The 22479-nt window shown below is 36.3% G+C and overlaps 1 protein-coding gene across 1 annotated transcript; it reads left to right on the top strand.

Moving 5' to 3' along the window:
• The first annotated feature begins 16714 nt into the window (after positions 1-16714).
• Positions 16715-20388, top strand: LOC149220182 (protein ASPARTIC PROTEASE IN GUARD CELL 1-like). Its single transcript, XM_089387018.1, has 5 exons — positions 16715-16754; positions 16890-16924; positions 17021-17104; positions 19485-19863; positions 19994-20388. The coding sequence occupies exons 1-5, from the start codon at positions 16715-16717 to the stop codon at positions 20386-20388; spliced, it is 933 nt and encodes a 310-aa protein (XP_089243144.1).
• The last annotated feature ends 2091 nt before the right edge of the window (positions 20389-22479 follow it).

Genomic DNA, 22479 nt, shown 5'->3' with positions numbered 1-22479 from the left:
CTCCATTTTCAATAACTCTGACCTGCTAGCGATGCTGTTGTTCATTCATGTGTACTTGTGGATGTCCTTCCTCTCATTTTCCCCTGCGAGCGGTTTGTTCAAAATCCTAATCACCCCGACCTTGCTCTTGTATGTTCCCCTCTTGATTTCGTACCTTCCCACTCCTCTTGCCACATCTCCTATTAATCAAACGATCACACTAACAATCTATTATGGGGGAAATCCTCTCCTTCCATGATTAACCATCACTCTATCCTTGTATTGCAGACACATACCCCTTCTCGTTTCCTAAGTATGTCCACAATGAAGGATTATTTGTTCGTATGAACTGGTAGATCACTGTCCTGATTCGGGCCCACCCCTTCTCTATCAACCTGACTTAATGGTGTGGAGTGATCTCTCTCTGCCAACCTTTGGCTTTCCTCCTTTAGCTAGCCCTCTGAAAACTTGCACATCACGTCGGTGAGCAAATGGACATTATCTACCCCTTTATTTTCCACCCTATCCACCAACACATTCGAAAACCACTGAACTAAGGTGAATTCCATGGTTTTCAACACCTCCAGATGTTTTTGAATGCGTTGTATTAATGGGGGCAAGTGCCAGTTCCATGTTACTTTACTTATTTTTGTGCCACATTGTAACTTACATGTCACTTGAATGATAAGAGGTGCGGTTCCTACTAGGTCTGGTTCCATGGGAGTTTGCATGGGCTTACAGCCATTCATATGGGATTTCTCAATAAGTGTCTTGGAATATTTTCTTTTATATACAAATATCCGGTGATGTGTCTGTCACACCTCCAAACCAAGACAGTAATGCAATAGACCAAGATCGGTCATGTCAAAGGACCTTTTCAAATCCTGCCAAAATTCTCTTCTCATAACTACCTGTGATTACTAAGTCATCGACATACACAACGATGATCACAATATCCCCCCTTGATCTTTGCAGTAGAGGTTAGGATCATAAGGGCTTCTCTTTCAGCCGTGCTGTGCAAAATGCTCATCAATTTTTATGTACCAGGCTCTGGGAGTCCGTTTTATACCATAGAGATATTTGGTTAACTTACACACCTTTGTTTCTTGTCCAGGTGCTACCTTTCATTGATTTCTCAATTCAACATTGGGTGGAGATTCTCAGGTACGGAGATCGGCAGATCGTAGAGAAAGTTCCCACAATATATTCTGTTTAAGAAAAATATAATGCTTAATATTTTGCAAAATAAATACAAATGGATTACTACCATGTAGTAATATCTCTGAAAGAGTATCTAAAAGCATATTTTCAAGATATTTACACCATGCATAGGTAAAAAACGAGGGCATATATGTTTAAATCCCTCCAATCAAAGTACCTTGAGGTCCCTCTAATGGTGCAAGCCTAGAAGAACTCCAATTAGGAAAAAATTCTATCAAACCTTGAGGATAGGGTGAAACAATGGAATGTCAAAGCCCTAAACCTGGTTGGTCATCTGATTCTAACAAACACAGTGCTACAAGCTATTCCAAGGTATATGTTATATATCCTCCCTTCTCCCAAAGGATTACTACAAAAGATCTGGGACATCCAAAGGAACTTCCTGAGGTGAGGGGTAGAGGTGAAACGAAAATGGGCGCTAGTGGCCTTAAATAGAGTGCAAACCAAAAGATGCAGGTGGGCTAGGTCTTTAAGATCTAGAGGTAACCAACAAAGAAAATGGAGCAAAATTATGGTGGAGATGGTTAAAAGGGGGGTCATCACCTTGGGAAAGGCTTTGGAAATCAAAATATTCACCTAATTTCCATACAAAAAAGTTAGTCTAGTTATCAAGTTCCACTCAGGGGGTGGCAATTTGGAATTTAGCATGGAATAAAAGAGGTATCATGCAAAAACACTATTCTGGGAAATTAGAAATGGAAAGGAGGCCCTATTATGGGATGACGCGTGGTAGAAACAAGCTAATTTATGCAGGGAGGAATGGCATCACTTCAAACTAAGCATAGAAATATGAGAGTATAGAGAATTCCACGAATTCTAGGATCAAGGACTAGAAAATAACAAATGGAGGCGATGGAATTTTAATATATTTCGATGGCCAACCCAGAATGACTTAGCTATTCAGTATCTAATAGAGGAACTAAGAAAACGAAGAATTATGTTCAATAATGACCAAGACCAACTTAAATGGGGGAAAAAGAAGATGTGGAGTTACATCTCAAGGAAGTCAAAGCTTATCTTAGTGAGGGATATACTGGTACAAATGATCCATCGTGGAGAAAACTATGGATGGTGCCACATTGGCCATAAATTAAAATTTTCATGTCATTTATTTTATGCCGCAAGGTCCTAACTCGGGACAAACTTATAAAGAGAGGATTTATAGGTTCCTCTTCGTGTTTCCTCTCCGAAAACACAAAAGAGAGGCTTAATCATTTACTCAACACCTGTAACTATATGGAGGCACTATGGGACTAATTAGCCTCAATATTTAGATAAAGAAACCAAAGTCGAGAAAGCATACAAGAAACAATAAATAAATGGTGGGTGCATTATAAAAAAAACGAGGTGGTGAACCTTACGTGAAATTTCATTCGAGGTTTCATAGTTTGGGAAATTTGGAAGGAGCACAATAGATGAATATTCTCTTATAATAAGCTCCCTGTTGACAACCTAGTGGAAAGAAAAATGTGTCAACTAAAGGAAACATTAATTAGTACGGGAAATCAACCATTAGAGGAACAACCACCCCCCAAGGAAATGCAAATTTTGAAGTGATGAGGCTTCATGTTATTCACCCTGTTTTCCCCAAATAAATATATTATAGCAGGAAGAATTATTCATTACTTTCCCCTCTTACAAGTAGACACTTGGCAAAAAAAGGATTTCACACCTCAGAGTTTTTTTGTAGGATAAAGGGAAAGGTGAGTGGGTATCCTATAGTAGCTGCATTGGTCTTATTAGCATTACGCCACTTTTCATATGGGTCTTCACAACAAATAATCACCATTACACTTTGTTGATTTGTTTTAAAAATAAACATAACACGCAATAGATTTCTTTTGGGATGCAATGTTGTTGTTGGTAGTATGATTGTATTTGTGCCACATGTAAAGCTAATATGCGTTAAATTTCTTTCACCTTGCAATATTTTTATTGGAAATGTGCTTTTGTTTGGGCTAGAAACTATGCTAGATTTCTTTTGCTTTGCAATAGTGTTGTTGTCAATTTGGTTGTTTATGATAAAAGGAAATCTAGCAAGTGTTAGATTTCCATCACTTTGGCAATGTTATTGGAAATGTTGTGCTCGTGTTTGGGCTAGAAGTTGTGTTAGATTTCTTTTGCTATGCAATGTTGTTGTTTTCAATTTGGTTGTTTATTATAGAAGGAAATATAACACGTGTTAGATCTCTTTCACCTTGGTAATGTGCTTTTGTTTGTGTTAGAAGGAAATATAGCATGCACTAGATTTCTTGTGACATAAAATGTTGTTATTGGTAGTATTCTTGTATTTATGCTACATGTAAAGCTAGCATGCATTAAATTTATTTTACCTTGCGACATTGTTATTGGAAATGTGATTGTGTTTGTGATAGAAGTTGTTGGATTTTGTTGGCTTTTGTTTGCCCTACAATGTTATTGTTGCCAATGTGCTTTTGTTTGTGCTAGAAGTAAATCAAGTGTATGCTAGATATCTTCTACACTGCAATGTTATTTTTGGCAATGTGATTGTGTTTGTGCTACAATAAACTATAGAATGTGTAAGATTTCTTTTACTTTGAAATGTTTTTGTGAGTAATATGCTTCTATTTACGTTAGAATGAAATTTAGCATGTGGTGGATTTCCTTCGCCTTAGAATATTGTTATTGGCAATGTGTTTGTGTTTGTGCTAGATTTATTTGACTATGTAATGTTGCTTCTAGAAATATGCTTATGTTTGTAGTAGAAGTAATGATATTGATTGTTAGCTTTCATTTGAGGAAACAATGTTTCATTACATACAACATGACTATCATAATATTTTTATTTTTGCATTTATATTACTTTTTCGGAAGTTGTGTGTTTTTGGGGAAATATAAAGTCACGCTTTACACGGTTCATTCTTTTAATTACAAGTTACGATGTAATTGTTGTTACAGAATTCATGCAAGCTACAATGGAAAATATAATTTTGGCAAAAGGGGACTATGTTGATCTCCTTATTAATGATCAAGTCATTGGGCTAGCAAGGGTTGAATCTGCAGAGTCTGGAACTTATTATGTTGGAAAAAGGGTTAATGCTGGTTATGTTGCAATTTTGATAATTGATCTCATTCAACCACATTTGATTGATGATGATGTTAATGAAGGGGACATACATCCATGGAAGATTGTGGATTTGAGACACCACATAGGTAAATCAAAATATTGAAGCATGTGTTATATATTATTGATACTATAATAAATGTTCTTTTTTTGAGTAAATACTAACATTATTTACATTTGTTTATAGGTACAAATGTTTCTTCTACATTTTCTATTGGAGACAAGGTAAATCTTCTGCAACATGGAGTGAAGGTGGGCGAGGGCTCCATATTCAATACAGAGCTTGGGCATAAAGTGCATGGAAAGATGGTAAAGAAAGGATGCATAGTGGTTAAAATTGAAAAGGTGTTAAAACATAATGCTCCTCTACCACATCCAACAGGGTTTGAGCATACACTTGGGGGTGCATTAGAATCTTATGAAATTTGGCCAGAATCAGATTTGGAGCCTCATTGTCATGATCATGCCATAAATATTCCCCAAGATAGGGTTAAATTCATATGTACAAAGGTTTCTCTTACACATGAATGCATAGGAACAAGCATTTGCATTGCCAAAGGAATGCTAGTTCATGTCCGCGAGGATGACATTGTTGAGGGTGAAACACTAGGTGAAATGGATTTTTGTGTTTTTCTAGAAGAGATAGATGGAAATTGTGAGATATGCAGAATTGGTGATAAGTCTATACATTGTTTGGTTAGATGGCCAATAAATAAGTTGGTGGACAACAAAGGTGTGATATTAAGGGTCAAGGAAAAGTTCAAGTAACCACCTAAAGAAATGGTGATATGGGATGTTATAGAGGACGCAAATCCCTTAAACAAATGGGATGGGTACCTTTGTAATGAAAAAGATAGAAACTCAATTGACATGAATGTAACAAGGCCATATAAAAGGATTAAACGAGTTATGGCTACAAAAAAAATTGCAAAATGTCAAACAAAAATAGATGAAGAGAAAGAAATTCGACTTTTGGCAGCAGATGTATGTTGTAGAAAAGATTGTCTTCAACATGTCGATAGGAAGGCCATTGCAGGTGCTAGAAGGGGTATGAGACAAATAAATACAAATGGTATTAGAGAATTTGTCTTGAATTCACTCATGTCAAACACAGTGATGTCAAGCGGCCATGGCCATGGCCATGGCCTACCACCTATTGCTAGAAATGTAAAGGACATGAGATTTAATGGGAATATTATTTTGTAAGAAAGCATGGTATAAGATACATAAAATTCCTCAAAGCACATTCTATAACTACCAGCATTATTTCCAACATGGACAGATCAAAGCTATTCATGGTAACACCAACACATGCAAAGCACGAGCTCACACAGTGGCAGCTATAGAAATATTGCACAAAATTGTAATGGATAATTCAGATTTTTCACCAAATCAAACACGTCAAGTTGAAGAAGATGGAACATCTGCTCCTTTAAGACTGCTTCCTTCGACTTACACACAAAATTCTTTGTTAAAAGAGATCAATGAGGCTCTTCAAAAGCTCAATTACCCATCAATATCACAACCAACAATGAGCAAGATCTGGAATACTAATTCGAGATGTGGAATTTTCAAAGAACACCAACTTCAGTAAATGCAGTGAATGTATTGTGTTGAAAGCACAAATGAAGTCAGTAACTACAAAAGAGTTGGAAGAAAAGGCACGAGGTAGGTTGACGAAACATAACAAGATTGTTATGTGTGGAAGATATTGTTACTATGCCCATAGAATTATGTCAGAGCGGTTTCCAAAGGAGTATTCGAGCATTATCCATGATAAAATGGACAAAACAAAGACGTCAATCCCAAGGCTACGTGTCAAATCAAAATCTGTTGTAGGAACGAATTTGGGTTTGTCATTGACAGGTATGCTTACACATGGGCATAAGGCGGGAGGTTTTGGTCATTTCTCCTTACCATTTGTCCATATGGGATCACAATTTACTATTACATCCCTTGCAAAGTGCTTAAGGGACCTTGAAGATCCACAAATGGATATGTATGGTGATCTACTTTATGAAAGTGGAATTTCAAGAAACCCACTTACAAATGCATTACTTGACACTTCTATTTACCCAAAATGTCAAGGGTACAAGGATGATTTTATATCTCATGGAAGTTCAAAAAGTCAAAATGTTGATTTTAAACCTCTTCCTCCACATTTGTTGTTACAGTTGGACAATGCAGCAAGTGATAATAAGAATCGCTATCTTTTCATGTTTATATCACTTTTAACTGCACTTGGTGTCTTCATCACTATTGAGGTTGGGTTCTTGCCTGTGGGGCACACCCATGAAGACATACATGGAACCTATGGAAGAATGTCTTCCAACCTAAAAAGTAAAGATATTTATTCTTTACTTGAAATGATGGATACATATCGCATAATTGAAGAAAATAGAGTGTTTCCACCTACACTTATTGACAAGGTCTATGCCTTCAAAAGTTTCCTTAATGGATACATTAAGGAGGGGAAAAATGCACTAGTTGGACATCTTAATGTTCAATACTTCCAATTTCTTATACACAATGATGTTCCAGTATTAAGGTATAAAGAATCAATTAGAGATACTAAGTGGCCAGAACCAGTTGAGTTACGGAATATAGATGATGAAGATCGACCTATAATTCCCATAGGGAAGCCATCTTTCTTACCTTCCAAACAGAATGATGTCTATTTAAAAGAACTAAAGGAAGGGATAACATCATACATAAAAATGTGGAAAGACACTATTGGGAATGAGGATTCACCAATTGTTACAGAGGAATGGAAAAATAAAGTGGTGTATTGGGAAAAAGTTCTTGATACATTAGATGGAATCTATAATGATCATAGAAAAATAGATGGAAATGATTCATCTTCTGAGGATTTCTGGCCCAAGACAAGGCACATTGTTGATGTTGATCGTAATGCACTCCAAGTAATCTCAAGTATTATGGATGGAGATTTTGATAATGCGATAGATGAACCAATATATGTTGGACCCAAATGCAACAAGCCGAAGCCAACATTGAATCCAATGATTGATGTTGAGAAAGGAAAGATGTTGCTAGTTAGATCAAGAAATGAGGATGCATGTGAGATGATTTGGATGGCAAAATCCATCTCAAATATCTTTAGGGATAATGAAAGTGAGAATCTTCATGTAAAGGTTGACTGGTGGAAGCCTATGTCAGGGAAATACAATGGAAAATTTTTAGAGCAATATTGGGTACCAAATCCTGATGACAAAGAACTTTGCTCTATTCCAATTAATACCATAGTGTGGGCATGGATGCCAAAGAAAGAACATTGCAAGAAGACCAAGATAAATAAATATGGTGTAGAAGCCATTCTTGATCTACTTGAGCGAATATCTTAAGAGTAGGTTTATATGATACATAAATGTAATTTTTTTTGGAGGATCTATTAATATACATTCAGACACACTTTCCCATATTTGTTGTATAAATATTCTCTTCATATTTTTTTTGAAGGAGTTTTATATTATGTAATATTTCAATGTAATCATGTGTTATACAAATTACATGACAATGCCATAAAATATTTAAGTTTTCAAAGCTTTATTTGACCAGCATGACTTCTCACCATATCAAATATGCATAATAAAATTCAATAATGCACCTAAAAACATCTTCTAAACTTGTTATATTAAAAAAACAGTGGAGTACTTAATTAGTATTCTATTTAATATAAACCATTTAAACACTTAATGAATAAATGCTAGATGCTTGATATAATGTTTGAGGTGAGTTTTCCTTAATTTTCCTTATTATAATTGATATAATCAAATTCGCTATTTTGTTGCACTTTAATTTATAAAAAAAAATATTTTGATCATTGAACAACACAACTAGAATTATAAAATATTTTTACTTATAGATTTTGAAGTGGTGCCAACATTATACTAGTATAATTAATTTGTAGTCAACTTAGGAAAAGTAGTTAGTGTCAATTTAAAATGGTCAATAATAGTAAGAAAAACAATATTAATATATTGTTAAATAACTTTATAGGTAAGATTTTTTTTTACACAATCTAGTATTCATGGTCAAATTTAATACATAAATATAAATGTTAATGGTAATAGAAATAATGTAAGCGATAAAAACTAAACATGTGTAATAAATATCTTAATCATTTTTCTCTCTTTCTTGTTGTATTTGAAAATAATCAAATTGTACTACTTTGTTACTATTCTAATTCATGATTGATTTTGATAATTAAAATGATTACTAATTGAGACGAGAGGCTTATTTTACAGGCCAATATGGGGGGATGTGTAAGTTTGTCTATCCGTCTGTGCCCATTTAAAATAAAAATTATGTTATAAATAGAAAAATATAAAAAAAGAATATTTTGTAAAGTAATTAGAAGTAAAAAAAATGTGTGAATCAGAGGTTTAAATCTTATACTTTTCAAAAGTAATTATTTGAAGATTTATGTTAACTAATTTATGTCAATATCAACTTCATATATATCTAGATATATAAAAAAAAGTTTCTTATGGTTAAAATTATTATTTGTTCGTATATATACTCTATTTAGCATTCAAAAATATAGTTTCAACAATTAAAAATAACACATTGTATCTTTCACTCTAAAAGTGTTTGCACTTGAAGAAATTTGATCCCTACATCTGCACTTAAAATGGATCTATGATGGTATATGTTGGACACATTACTATGATCATTTGTCATTGAATAACTTTATACTTAATATATAGCTTGCATATTAATATATTATTCATTAAGTAAGCCTCAACCAACTTCGTTTCTTACATAAAAGTACAAATAATAAATAAAAATAAATTATATTCAACATTTAATTTGATCCTAAAAAATATTTTCTCCTTAACTCTAAGATGGTTCAAACTTCCTACAATAGTATGTAATGATGATGGTGATAATAATGATTATCATCCACTAAGACCAAATATGGTATATAAGAAGGTAAAAAGATATTACTAAAAGTTATTTTGAATTTTAAATTGTGCCAACATTGTTTTAGTAATAATCGTAACTTAACATATACATGATATTTACTATATCGGATTATCGGTTAATAATAGTTACACACACATCATTATTTTCATAAAATAACCTTAACAAACTTATCTTTTTAATATAAACCATAAAAATATTAAAATAGATAATGTAAGGAATCCAAGATTAATATGTGAAATATTTTCTTTTTCAAGTTTATATAAATTTGTTTTATAAAGTTTATCATGATAATTTTTACACAAAAAATGGTGAATAACTATATAAAAATTAGTGAACTAAGTGACTTTCTAATTCCTCATTTCCAAAAAATATAATCTAGTTAAAGTTCTAAATAATGGTATATATTGGACACATTACCAAAAATTTCATTTGTCATTAAATAACTTTATACTTAATATATATCTTGCATATTAATCTATTATTCATAAAACAAGCCTCAATCAACTTCTTTATTAACATAAGCGGACAACTAATAAATAAAAATAAATTATGCTACTACTTACATTCAACATTTAATTTGATCCTACATTTATTTTTCTCCTCAACTCTAAAATGGTGCAAACTTTCTACAATAGTATGTCATTATGATGGTGATAATGATGATTATCATCCACTAAGACCAACTATGGTAAATAAGGAGATAAAAAGATATTATTAAAAGTTATTTCGAATTTTATTGTTAAGCTGAAAAAGCATTAAAAGAAGTGTTTCAATATCATCATAATTTTGTTTAGTTAAACAATCAAAAGCATTAAAAGAAGTGTTTCAATATCATCATAATTTTGTTTAGTTAAACAATCAAAAAGGTTGGTAGCGTCACAAATATTTTGAAATTTAATTCTAATACGAGTATAAACTCGATGATCTTTGAGGGTTTTTTAATCTTCAACCATAATATAACTAGTGTTGCAAAGGTGATAGACTTTTAAATTGTGCCAACGCTGCCTTAGTAATAATCATGACTTAACACATACATGATATTTACTATATCAGATTATAATTAAATGGATTAATAATAGTAACATATGCATCATTATTTTCATAAAATAACCTTAACAAACTTACTTTTTACTATAAACCATAAAAAATATTAAAATAGATAATGTAAGGAATCGAAGATTAAAATGTGAAAGTTTTTTTTTAGCAAGTTTATATAAATTTGTTTTATAAAGTTTATCATGATAATTTTTACACAAAAATGGTGAATATCTACATTAAAATTAGTGAATTAAGTGGCTTTCTAATTCCTCATTTTGAAAAAACTTAATCTAGTTAAAGTTCTAAATTCTAGATCCACTGAATACTTCCATATTTAATGAAATATGTGTTATAATCAGAGCCGACATAACAATAATATTGTAAGGGCACAATAATAACAATAGTGGGCTTCTATGTGGCACAATAGTAACAATATGGGCACTACATGGGTACATCAATATAATAAGTGGGTTGTACTAATAACAATAAGGGGTTACACTAGTAGTATAGGGGCCTAACAGTTGGATAGTTGTATATGGTGAGGAAATGATTTCAGGTGCATCAGGTGACAATATTTGAAGAGGCATCGTGTTCGAATCAGATATTGAAACACAATGGTGCGAGTCCTCCCAAGGTCAGTCTTCTAAAGTCATGATCTCTCTAATAGCTTCGTCCATAGGTAGGACTTGATTGAGTGGATCGAAAGAAGGAGCAGTTATGGGAGGGGCAGTGGTACTGTTGGCCGAAACCAAAGTGACCGGAGATTTGGATGCAATTTGAATGGCTTTGTAGGCCAATTTAGCTGGTGACAGTGGAATTTTTTCTCTGTAAGTGTCAATGTCTGAAGGAGCCGATAGGACCCATGGATCAGTCTGTTCATGAGGAATAGATGAAAGCATATTGACCATCTGTGAAACCAGCAACGGTTGAAGAGGGAAACAACCCATGAGGGAAGAAGCCTTCAATAGACTGGTACCGATACTAATGTAAGAGTCAGGTACACGACCTACTAAGTGTACATAGCTTCTAGGTAATGGAGAGTAATCTGGGGTGCAAAATGACAGTTGGTCCACTGTGACTATCTTTCCATCCCAGGGAAAGAGGATGATATGGAAGACCGAAGACACAGTGGCCTTCATGGCATAAGTCCAAGTGCGGCCCAAAAGCAGAATATAGTCGAGTTTATGATCCATGACTTCAATATCTACCATTACCATTTTCCCACTCAAGGTGATGGGATAGCTAGCTAGGTAACCTTTTGGGATGAAAGTGTGGCCATCGAAAGCTTTAAGGGAATTCGACGGTGGGGATAAGGTTGGGGAACCTAGGGTGAGCCAGCATGAAGCTGACATGATGCAGGTAGAAGCATCTTCGTCGATGACAGTTATGTGTATACCTTTACCTTTCGAGAAAATTTGTAGTTGAAATCCAAGCTGGTGGGAAAGGGGAGGTTTACACTTTTCCATGTTGAAAACTGCATGCGTGGAATCCTGTGGGTCGATACCACCAATAGCTGAAAGCAAAGCTTTCCTTTAGGCTAGACATGTTTGTAATACTTTGAGCGCCGACATAGCCGTCGACACTTGTGCCAAGTCTTCTACAACGATGTAGTTTTGGGGGGCACGTGTAAATGTATTGTGCATTGTGCGTCGAAGTGCCCCTTTGGGGGGGTGAGTTACAAGGTCAGTAACTGGCCTTTCGATATGAAAATCATTAGGCGGTCGTGGGTTTTGACTTGAGGAAGGTTCCTCTACATGAGCGACAGGAGCTCCATAAGACTTGGCTCGTGTTTGTAGATCTACCGTTTCAAAGGTGTAAACGATAGAAGATCCTTCACCAACTGAAGGATGTTGCAAACCACGGTTGCCCCCTTGTGGGGTTGGGGTTGGTTTGCAATAAGGTTTTTCTACTGTTGAGTGGGGAAAGGATTATTCAGGACATCAGTGGTCCTACCAGTATCCTTTTGAGCAATGTATTTTGTGCATTCCTGAAGATGCAGACAACGATAGGTCATGTGATCTTTAGCACAGATTTTGCAAGGAAATATGGCGAATTTATCCTTTCCATCGTTAGGAGGCGCAATGGCCTTCTATTTTAGGTTTTGCTGCTTTGTTGACTGCTCCTCAGAAGGAGTGGTATTTTTATTATTCTTCTTTTTCTTACCACCGGGATTTTGTGTAGACTGCACAGAGTTTATCACAGTGGTAGGAAGAGCAGTCAATTTGGTAGTAGTGGAAGCATTGGAGTTGCGATGGGCATTGGGGATTATGTCGTAAAGAGTGCGAGATTGTGAATATATCATATCTAAGTGTTAGGCATGACATATGGATTGGTCTTCTGTGACCGCACCACCTAAAGTGACATCTTTAGCGATTTGCAGGAGTAAGGACTTGTAGAACCATTCTACTAAGAGATAGTCTAGGAGGGGAGCTTTGACTAACCTCTCCTTACGTCTCCATTCATGTATATGATCAAAGATGTGGGTGGCGATATCCCAGCGTAATGAAGTGAGGAGCTCTATCCCAGTCTCATAGTGGATGGGTAGCTAGAAGTGCTATAGGAATTCGATCGCTGAAGCGTTGAAGGTGTTTACTAACGCGGGTGGTAACTCAATGTACCATTTAACTGCGTTGCTAATGAGGGTGTGGGTGAAAAGACATAACCAGACACTATCATCCACCATGGAGTTTGAAACACACCAAATATGGTAGGTGGTGATATGGGTGCCCGGATCCTCCACTTGCTTTCCTTCGAACTTGGGGATATCTGTTGGTATCTTATGTAGGATCACCAACCAATGTAAGTTCTGATAGATGGGTTCGTTTGTGATTTTGTACAAGTCAAGTATATCTAACGTTGCCAAAAAAGGCAAAGAGTTTGGTGCCCCCAACTTGAACCACGACGATGACATATGACTTGAGGATCCTTGCACTCCTCCCATTGCTTGAGTCCCAATATTATCCATGGGTTGCGTGGTATAGTAGTTGCTTTGAGGTATGACATTGTAGTGTGGATTTCCATGGGGATTTTGATTTTGGGGTATAGAATTGCCCCCAGGATAAGCGGTGCCCCCTTGACTCATTTGAATTTGTGAGTAGGGTGCCCCCATGGATTGGTTGGGACCTCCTTGAGGATTCTCGCCCATCACAAAACTAACCATTTGTCCTTGATTGACATAAGGAATGCTCATGTCAATTAGCGACTAACCATGCATGCCTGAGAATGGAGGGGGAACTGTTACGTTCCCTACCGGCATGTGCATATTGGGAATGCCCCCAGATATTTGAATTTGGGGGATTGAACTATACAATGGCAGCCGACCATATTGTTGGTGGATGGGAACCACGCCCATAGTGCCATATTGAGTGTTATAGGGAGCGTTGTATGTGGCACTTGTCGAAGGTATGCAGTTTGACACTAAAGGGGTGGAACCCGGCATCGGCTGGGTTCCACTCGTAGAGGGTGTCATGTGAGTGGTTGTACCTAGGACGGTGTTGTGGTGACTGTCGATTGGGGAAGTGGTGGAGGACCAAAAGTGTCCCTAAAGTCCCATGACCCATTAGTTGTCGATGGGATGGATGGAAATGTTCCAACTACGAAAGCAGGAAGTACAGGTACCATGGGAGCCAAGACTGGTTCCAACAGATTCGTGAGCGGAGGGTTAAAGGAGGGAAGGAATCCTTCGGTAAAGAAATCCTCCAGCAAACTTGAATCGTCAGTTGTCCAAATAGATCCTGTGTGAGATCTAGGAGATTGATCCCTCGAAGATGGGGAATTCGGTTCACTGGAGCTCAACGGATCTTCCACAATGAGTGGAGGAAGTCCTAGCAATCGTCTAGAGTGATGACGAGGGCTAGATGTAGCCATGGTGACCGTTAATTTTTATCAATAAATTTTATCATGATATTCGTTAAAGTCTCAAATGATAGCACTCAAGTACCTAAAAAATAAAAAAAAATACTCTAAGTTGATCAATCAGCAAACAGAGGGAAATGACCCTGTTTGATAAACACTGATCATCGGAGATGAAACCCAGTATCACAGCGAATAACAGAGAGGGATGGCCAAATGTATAGTTACGGTTACCCTTGAGCTTCGCCTGAACCTCAGGTTGAGGGGCCAAGTACTCTCGTGAAGACGAGCACCCTCCCAAAAACTAAAGACAGAGTAGGTCTGTCTGTGTTAGGTACCAGGGCAGCCCACCCCAGTCACTTTCTGTAAGTCCCTAAAAGCTTGGCCACTAAGGATACCTCAAATCATAGACACCACCGGGGGGGACATATTTGTAGACAGCACGCTGTGTGGGCAGGATACCTGAGTCCCCAACTCAGCTCCGAAATCCCTGAAGGGATCCCCAATACACAGAATACCCAAAGGAGTTGTAAGAGAAGGCGGGCTACCTTCGCTTATAGTCCGATGTTGTCTGGTATTTAGCTCCACTTTTACTGGAGTGGTCCCGATAGTATGAATGTAGAAGGAATTTTCTCTCTTTTAATGACACTAGTTTGGTTTTCAATCTTAGGAAGTTTACTCACACTGCCTATCCCAAGATCCTAGCCTACACTAATGTTTGTTTGCTCAATAAGAGTTACTGATTGATTTTAGGTAAATTTTATGTGTACTTGATTATTGTCTTTGGTAGGGGAGTTGACGTATGAAATGTGATGAGACTCTGACTCAATAAATCATGCACAAGACAGTGCTTTAAAAAAATTTCAATTAGATGAAAACAAGCTATATTCTACAGGTGAGAGTTTTTCACATATTCATATTCTTTTCATGCATCATAGTCATTTAACGCATGTGTAACCAAAGGACTTCTTTCCAATGTTTCTTAACAAATACTTGAAACCAAAATGGAGCAGCTTTTAACAAGCTAAACAGAAGAATGAATAAAAAAATGTGGATCTTTCTTTTAGAAAAAATGCTTTTAAGAAAGAAAAACAAAACTTTTTCCTAAAAGAAAACTTTTAGGACCTATTTTGCAAGAAAAATGCAGTAACAGATCTTCTTTCAGTCCATAAGTAGGCTTCTTATCCCTTTTGGCTTACAGACACTACTGGAAATCAAGTTATTGGGAGACTAACGCTCTGTGACAGTGGCCACAGAGAGTTAATAGGTCCACTAACGCTCCTTGTAAGCAGACGCAGTGCTTTATAAAGCTCTATGTAGTCTGCTAACCTTTGTTAGTGTGGGAAAACAAAAAAAAAATACAGCTTCTCAAATGAGATTCAATAATGAATATATGTAGGCAAGATGCAGCAAGGTTCTTGGTGGGTCAGAAAGGGAATGCAGAAGTATAGGGAGGTCTTAGAAGGAGGAGAAAACTGAGAACTGTGGGTAAACCAAGAACTAGATGTATAGTCCCTAGTGGAGTCGCCAATTTTTCTATAGGATAAAATGCACAGTGTATGGAGAATGAAGATACCCTCAAAGGTCTTCCTGGGACCTTCGACAGACTGTAAGATTATCTGAAACAATCACAAAGTTACATGCATGTTCATAAACATTAACTAACTACCAAAGTAGGAGAAGTAGATTACCTCAAGCCTCCATGTAGATTTGCTGGAGAGCACAATGCAGCTAGGTGGAAATCCCCTGAGCCAGCTCCAGATCAAGTCCTGCACATAGAAGAGACAAGCATAATCACATCATACAACTCTGATAACTAGTACATGAATACATAAAAGAACTTCTAGTTACGCATAACTAAGCTACTCATGCTAAAAGGTATTGGACAAACAACTGAATGAATGATAGTACCAACACCATGCAGAAGACATTACAACTGCAGTTCTATATTAATGTTAGAAGAGTGATTACAACCATTTGTTGTATCAGCCTTTCCTTACCCCTCCAGCTTCTCTCTCTCTCCCCCTTCTTGCCAACTTCTTATGATTTGAGACAATGCTCAACAGTCAAGTATGCTATCCTTTCAAATGCTCTGATCCCTATCACCATAGCCCTAGATTTGCTTATGTAGCAATTGAGTTAGGGTTGCCAAGTTCCTCCTTGAGTTCCCTAGGGTAAAAGCAATGAAGTTGCCATGCCTTTTAGCTCTTTCCCATTTGCCTCCTTTGTTACGATTAGAAATCCTCGAAATAGGTCAAATTTGGATGTTTCCTTGCTTTTCTTGAGTGTTTTTAGGAACAAATATCTAGATATTTATGAATCAAACTCATTCCTTTGACCCTTAGAACTTCACTAGGATCCACTAACGCTGCTTCCGAACTAGCAACTTGAGTTAGTTGGGTCACTAACGCACCCTTAGGATTGCAAAGAAGCTTTACAAAGTAGGTTGTCAGTGCATAGCCAGCGTTAGTGTGGAAACAAGGCATGTGATCTTGGTATTTGCTTCAGTTATCATGTTTTTCCCCTCTAAGCTGATGAGGTGGTCATTTTGTTGTATAACATTTTTCAAGGGATACTTTTACAGTTCCAGACATGAAGGAAGACAGAATGATTATAGGGCCATCAATAACAGGTATTTTTACATCATAAGGCAATTTCCCTTGTTGAAAGTTTGAGCCTAATCACATGTAGGAGGGTTTAACATTCTAGCTTGTGCTTTAATTAAATGTTTATGATACTGAAATTCTTTTTTTTCCTGTCTTTGTAGGTTGGCAACTCGCCAAGGTACCGCTCTTAAATCAGGTAAGAACCCATCTCGATTCTGGGTTGAGGCTATGTGTAGAATAGAAGATTTATTGCCTCTACCAGCACTGACTAATTCGTAATCTTTGAATGTAGGTATGCCATCTGCTAGAAGGTTTATTGTTCGAGACCGCAACCCTTGAGTTTGTAGAAACTGATGGCATTTCCATCTATTTTCAGGTTGGAACTAAGCCCTTGGTCTTCCATCATAATTAAGTTATTTGAGGGTTTAAGATGAGGGTTTCAAAAGAGGGTTTCTCTAATGGTGCAATATGGTAGTTTTTTATTAAGCACTTGTAGTCTTGAACCGAAAAGTTCTAGGTTATTCGACGAGCTATGACTGTCATATTTTCTCCAGTTTTTGATATGTAATTTGCAATGGTTTAAGGGGCCTCCGAGCCTGTTTCTGATTATGTTGAGTAAAGACTGAAATGGTTGTTTTCGTTAGGTTTCTAAGGAGGCTGATAAGGCTGTTAATTCGGTTGTCCTGTTGGCTCCATTAATGCCTGGTCTATTATGTTTAAACATTTATAAACTCCTGTATTATTTTGGGTCTTACTGTGTTAAGAAAGAGTTACCGTAATTCTTATTTGCATTACTGTATTAATTTATACCGCATATTCCTCTAGGATTCATAGGTTTCGATATATTTATATATATGTATATGGATTAGTTATGATGTCTTCTATCAATGCCACCATACTATGATGATTAATGGTTATTTTCTTCTGTTTTCATTAATAGTTACAACTTTTACATATTCTACAAATAAGTTGTAATACTACAACAATAGATTAAATGCAAATGACTACATTCAAGTAGGGGGTTCGATATCAGTATGCTGCTCTTAATCACATGCAAGACCTTTTCTTAATTTCATTCATGCAATAGATGGATACTTTGAATATAGGTGTAATTGTCTTATCGTTATTGGTTAACGAATCACCCTGTGGTTATTCGTGCAACAATTAACATCTGCATTATGTATTAGCTGTACTTTAATTGTTAAAAGCTACTGTTCAATGACTATTAACCTGTAAAATAAATATGCATGACTACTGGACATTACATTTTATATTTCTTCTACAAAACCATAGTTCTAGTTCAGCAATAAATTCCTTAAAAGTTTGATATCTCAGTTATTTCAAAAACATATAATGTAATTGTGTTCAAAAGGTCTCTCCTCCCAACCACAAGTCTGGAAATCACATCGAGACTCTCCCCCGAGAACCTTCTACTCTTTACGCTAGATCTAGTCCAGTCACACTCAGTATTATGGGCCTCAGGACTTCTATCCAACCACTATCTCTGTACTCTGTGGTCGACTGTACTTAGCAAATTTCCCATCGTTTTCTTGCACCCAGCTCTATGACCCTTTTCCGCTCTTCTTCCCTCTCTATATCACCCTTCTCACGCAGAAGGTAACTGTTTCTTGGCAACTATTTCTTTTAAATAAACAAAACAATTTCATTTTTGTTAAACTATTACTACTTATAATCTAGGTAATTACCATCTATATTATTCATCAAAATATAATAATATTTAAAATGTCTTTTAGTAAAACATTCACTTAAAAATCTCAGTAATCTTTTATGCAACTAGAGGTGTTACATAGAAAAACCACCCAAACCCGAACACATGCAATCTCGGCCTTGCGGAAGTTAGCAGCAGAGGAGACGACCCTGATTCCCATAACCATACTTAAATACGAAGAATGTTAGTCACCTGGACTAGAGAAATAATGTAGATAAGCAAAGTAAAAGGAGTACTCTTCTTCACGAGCTAAAAGGTCACCCAATAAGCATAAGGAAGGCATGGCTAGACTCTTAAAGGAGAGGGATTGGAAGCTCTATTTTCCCGAACAACTTGCTTCATAAGAGTCCTTGCGTGCTTGCTCCTTTCCTTAGGGATGAAATCCCGAATAAGAACAAATTGAATCAGCTTTACGCCTAGCTTTCAATACGTGTATCAATATCAATAACAATTTATAAGAGTATCAATATGTTTTTTTTAAGAATATTAAATTATTAAAATACAAGATGCATATTTCATTTTTCAAGTAAATAATTTTTAATAATAATGGCTATATACTAGGAAAATATTTAACTAAATAAATAATATTAGATTTAAGGCTTTTGTAATTTATAATTTAAATAGATGTTTTTTTAGATTAATCATATAATCAAAATTTAATCAACATTTTGAACCAACTAATATAAAAAAATCAATTAAAAAATCATGAATCAAAATTAATCCAAAAAACATTTATCTAAATAAATAATCTTGAACATCAAGAAAATATTTAACGAAATATATGTTATTTATTTACATTGTTAAGACAGTCATTTATTTAATTTTCTTCCCCAACTCCCATGAATATCTTTGGACACCTACTTATGTAATGTTACCGGAAGGCCGGAATCTTTTGAATGTTGAAAGACTGCGTCGAGCTATCGAACGAAACCACAGCAGGTGGCTTAGGTTCCAACATTATAATTCCGAAAATGCCCAGAGTTATTACAGTCCTATTAACTATGCACAGGGTCTTTATTATATGCAGATGGCGATAGGATCTCCCGTTCCACTAATGTTGCATTTCATGCTAGACACGGGCAGCGACGTCATCTGGACGCGGTGCCAACCTTGTGCTGATTCTTGTGAATCAGATCCGCAGAATGATCCAATATATAATCCCTTCGAATCGTCGTCCTACAACAACGTTTCATGCTCTCGCAATTTTTGTAAAGCCCTAAACGTTTCTTGGACATCTGGTACCCGCAATTTCCAGAGAAACTGCAACTACAAAATCGCATACGGAGGTGGCACCTCTGGAGTCTTAGTTGCCGAGACGTTCAGTCTTGCTGCAGCAAGTTCCACAAAATGGACATCCTTTCCGCACCTTACGTTCGGCTGTGGTCACCAGACGTTACACATGTCCGGTATAGTTGGTTTGGGAAGAGGGCCACTGTCTCTGGTTTCCCGGATTGGATCCTGCTTTGACAACATCTTCTCCTATTGTTTAGCATCCATGTATGACTCCTCACAAGTCAGCCCTTTATTCTTGGGTAGGGCTGATACCTTCGGGGTTGGTTAGGGCGTCACCCCTCTCATCCAAAACTTCCTACTATCTCGGCCTCGATGGAATCAGCGTGGTGGGCAAACCGGTTCCTATTCCCAACGGTACATTCAAAATCATAGCCAATGGAAGCGAAGGCCTTGTCATTGATTCTGGAACTATTGTAACTCTTTTGGAGGCAGATGGATACACGCCTTTTCGGAATGCCGTCCGTGCAAGCATTACAGCACAGCCAGTAATTAATGCATATGCGCTTACTACGTTCGATTTCGATCTCTGTTACATTTTTACGCCTGGTCTCGTATTTCCAAATATTACTTTTCACTTTGCAGGAGGTGCAGATTATGTTCTGCCACCAGACAACTCGTTCATATCAGAACAGCGATAGACTGATGGGTTAGTTTGCCTTGCGTTCAGAAATTCGACATATCCGTTTTCGATATCTGGTAACTTCCAGCAGCAAAATTTCCACATCATCTACGATGTCGACCAGAACGAGCTCTCTTTCGCTCATGCTAACTGTGCTGCTGCTGATACCAGTAGCGACTACCTTACAAATTTTCAATAGTTGCGTTATTATAGTTGCATAAATCCTCAGTCTTCTCATCGCTCGTCTGTTATAGTGTCGGAAATAAGCATTGGTACTGTTAAATCGTTCGGACTCCACAATATATTTTCCTGATTTGCGATTCGTGACGATACTTTAAAGCTCTTGTTCTTAGAAACAATATAATGCTCGTTGAGTCTAGACTAGCATTTGCACCTAATGTTGCAAAGGAAACGCCGTAAGGCATAGTGTGTGGAAGAATATTGAAATGTGAATGGGCTTTTGTGGGCTTTTTTGAAAGCAAGGGTCGATGATTCTGAGTTTTAATTTGAGGAAGCCATGCCGAAAACCGTTTTTGGGGGTTAAAGTGGCTACGAAATGGAATGCAAGTAGGCATAAATATCCATTGAACTTGTTTAGAGACCTTTGTTTGTATTTGGTAAAAATTGCGTAGTTGAATGTGAAGGTAAACGAATGAATTCACGTGAACAACAACCGGGTATCCATATTGATTTGGATAGGGTTATTTAAGAAATCATTATTCAAACTGGAAATTAAATTAATATGAAGATATATTGAAAACATGTATTATATTCATTAAAATCAATTGATTTTGTTAACAAAATATGTTAAAACCCATTGACAATGAATTGGTTGTGAAGACATAAACTATCAAAATGGTATTTGATCTTGAAACTTCCTTTTTTAAGTTTCAAATGGAAAATACAAATAGTGAATTGTAACAAAAGAGGTTCGAGAAGCAATATAATATTCTAAAGAGCATTGTGCTTGTCATTCCATATTTGAAGTTGTATCAAAACATGTCGGAAGCATCGAAGACCTGAAGAAGCAGTAATGGACCTGCAAAATATTTATTTTGTTAGAATTAGTAATATGTAAATCAGTTGTGGAAATTTATTAGTAATACTTTGCAGGTGAGTTGTGTTAAAATGAATTTGGAAAGAATGGAAATGAAGTTACCTTTGGTGGTTTTGTTTTAGCAGAATAGACAGCATCCTCTAACAGCAGTAAAGTTAAATTGCCAATCAAACAGGAATAAAGTTTAAATAATCAAGAAAGCATAAGATCCCTTTGCCAAATCCTCGACAGTGGAAAGTGGATAAAAAGATCGATTCAAACAAGGAGCAAAAAGCAATGTCTGGTTGGTGGTTTTGTTTTAGCAGAATATACAACATCCTCTAACAGCAGTAAAGATAAATTGCCAATCAAAGAGGAATAAAGTTTAAATAATCAAGAAAGCATATATATAACTGAATCAATTCAATTGGGAATTAATTTTGAATCAAAATTATAAGACTCTGTATCTGCTCTGTGGCTAATGTACAATTCATGGCAGAGTGGACATTCTCTAACAAGGTGGGGACTGTACTGAGCATTCATGTGTAATATCCATCTGACGCTGGGAAAACTTTTCCAGAAAAGGCACTCTTGGAAACCTGGAAACTATTCAGAATGAAAACATAGTACAAATTCATGCAGCTTTCTGGCCCACAGGCATACAATCTAGGGCCAATCAAGACTTTTAATAGCCTGGATAAATGAAAGCAAGATTCCTGAGCTATATAATAATAAATGCAGAATACAATTATGTTGCTGCCCTTTTAGAAAATGTCATATCAGTCGTCATTAAAGTGGGGCTATGCTCCTGAGGGTCAGAGACAAAATGCTTGTGTGAGCTTGAAATCTCCCCCATTTTGTTGAACTGGAAATACATATCTTGACTTTCTTCACTGTCCATGTTTTAACATGATTTGACCACAGGATGGTCTGTGTCAACAAGTAGTGAGACAACAACTACAGATTAGAGTGTTAAGGCAAGGGATCTAATATACATAATGAATATAAAAGAAGGAACTGTTTGGTCTGGCTCAGATTATTGCTGAAACCAATTTCATGACCCAAAAAGTATCT

Source organism: Pinus tabuliformis, chromosome Q, assembly GCF_031772625.1.
Source record: "Pinus tabuliformis cultivar Carrire ecotype Pingquan chromosome Q, CPIR1, whole genome shotgun sequence".
Lineage (NCBI taxonomy): Eukaryota > Viridiplantae > Streptophyta > Pinopsida > Pinales > Pinaceae > Pinus > Pinus tabuliformis.
The sequence above is the reverse complement of the archived record's forward strand: the minus strand, read 5'-3'. Positions and strand labels throughout refer to the sequence as shown.

Excerpts from the sequence above, each read along its gene's own strand:
- LOC149220182 (XM_089387018.1), top strand. The coding sequence starts at position 16,715 with ATGAAGGAAGACAGAATGATTATAGGGCCATCAATAACAG. Across the intron at positions 16,755-16,889 it reads TATAGGGCCATCAATAACAG|GTTGGCAACTCGCCAAGGTA; the intron begins GTATTTTTACAT and ends CTGTCTTTGTAG. Across the intron at positions 19,864-19,993 it reads CCAGACGTTACACATGTCCG|GGCTGATACCTTCGGGGTTG; the intron begins GTATAGTTGGTT and ends ATTCTTGGGTAG.